This window comes from Babylonia areolata, chromosome 20 (genome assembly GCF_041734735.1).
Source record: "Babylonia areolata isolate BAREFJ2019XMU chromosome 20, ASM4173473v1, whole genome shotgun sequence".
Classification (NCBI taxonomy): domain Eukaryota; kingdom Metazoa; phylum Mollusca; class Gastropoda; order Neogastropoda; family Buccinidae; genus Babylonia; species Babylonia areolata.
In genome coordinates, this window is record NC_134895.1 from 24,648,813 (window position 1) to 24,650,815 (window position 2,003).

The window sequence follows — 2,003 nt, forward strand, 5'->3', positions numbered from 1 at the left end:
GCACGCACGCACGCACGCACATACAAAACAACAACATAACCATTGAACAGGAGAATGTTTTCGTACCGTGTTAAGTGGAAACAACAATAAAAGTATAACTAGTATGTATGGGATTTTTGTTGTTGTTGTTGTATCTGGTAAGTGGGGATTATGTCAACTATAACATTATACAGTTTGCAGAGAAATGATTTCCAATATCCCTGACAAGTACATGGAATGGAACTTGACATAAAGCTAGTCGTGTGCAGAAGAGTGTTTTCTTATCATGGTAACTGGAAACAACACGAACTAAGACAAACATAACTATGCAATGTCAAAGTGCTTTCTACGGTAAGCAAAGAATAGAAATGAAAATCAAAACGTTACCAGTGTGAAGGAGAGGGTTTTCATTCCGAGACTGCGAGCCTAACTAGCGAGGAGGAGAATGCCTTTCATTCCTGGTTAAGTACAGGAACGGAAATTAAAAAAAAAAAAATGTGACCAGTTTTGCAGGAGAACGTTTCGATTCTCGGGTAAGTTGGGACAAAATTCAAACATGCCCAGCATTCAGGAGAATGTTTCCATTTACGGGGTACGGTGGAACAAAAATTAATAATAAAAAAAAAAACATGAAAAGTATTCAGGAGAACGTTTCCATTTACAGGTTAAGTTGGAACAAAAATTCAAACATGACCAGATTTCAGAAAAAAAATGTTTTCATTTCGGAGTGAGTGTGAACAGCAGGCAAAGGCAACCAGAGTGGCAAAGATGACTTTCTGTTCCTTGTCAGCAGGATAAAACGTCAAACCCAAACATATACCAACACAATGCACACGGCAATGCTTTCTGTAAGAATGAAAATTCCAAGATAACTCTGTGTGTGTGTGTGTGTGTGTGTGTGTGTGTGTGCGAGCGTGCGTGTATCACTACATAACGTTGTCTGTGTGTGTGTGTGTGTGTGTGTGTCTGTGTGTGTGCGTGCGTGTGAGCGTGCGTGTATCACAACATAACGTTGAGTGTGTGTGTGTGTGTGTGTGTGTGTGTCCGTCTGCCTGTCTGTCTGTATGTGTGTATGTGTGTGTGTGTGTGTGTGTGTGTGTGTGTGTGTGTGTGTGTCCGTCTGCCTGTCTGTCTGTCTGTCTGTATGTGTGTATGTGTGTGTGTGTGTGTGTGTGTGTGTGTGTGTGTGTGTGCAGGGGGGATAGACTGAACTGTACTACCATCAAAGAACACTTTCTGGACTACAGTCTGTGGAAGAACTAAGTGACCCCAGCCCGAGATACCCTGAATGAAACGTCTTTCTGGAACACCAGAGACACAGTACAGCGAAATCGTACCTTCTGTGTTGATGAAGAATTCAAGGCAAACTCCAAACGTCGCAACTGTGACATCTTTTTGTTTGTTTTATTCCTCTGAGTCGTGACGTCGAAATACAAAGGCTTTAAGGTGCAATGGTTGATAACTATCTAAGATACACACACACACACACACACACACACACACACACACACGTATATATATATATATATATATATATATATATATATATGCCTACTTTTTTTCTTTTGTTGTGGCATGTTCGTTATTGGTTTCTTAAATTTGTTACATCGAAACTGAAACTGATACTTCGAAATCCGTCAGCACATTATTAAGTCGAAATTGTGCTGTATCTTTGTTGTTGGCTGCTTAAAGAGCTGACGGTTTTGTTATGTGCACAAAGGGCTGTTGATATCCTGCGTTCCCGGCGCCGGATGAACTGATCTACGTCGGAAGACTTAATTATTAAAACAACAACAACAACAACAACAAAACAGCACGCAATTAGAAGAGTCAAATAGATTTGCCATGGCATGCAATGTAGGTGCTTTTTAGCTTTTTATTTCTTAGTTTGAACATTAAATAAGATAAAGCAGAAGTCTTCGGACTACATTTTCAGAGACTGAAGAATTGTACGACTTGAGCATTTGACCAATAATGTGTTTAGCTTCTTATTCATTATGTCTGCGCTTCGTAAACTTCAATTT

General features: G+C 39.8%; 1 protein-coding gene across 1 annotated transcript in view; it reads left to right on the forward strand.

Annotated features, from left to right (window-relative positions):
* The window catches only part of LOC143295200 (salivary peroxidase/catechol oxidase-like), a 40,163-nt gene extending 38,727 nt beyond the window's left edge, over positions 1-1,436 (forward strand). The window contains exon 15 of the mRNA XM_076606770.1: positions 1,176-1,436. Coding sequence (XP_076462885.1) covers positions 1,176-1,242 — 67 coding nt within the window. The 3' untranslated portion in view covers positions 1,243-1,436. The remainder of the gene's footprint in view (positions 1-1,175) is intronic.
* The last annotated feature ends 567 nt before the right edge of the window (positions 1,437-2,003 follow it).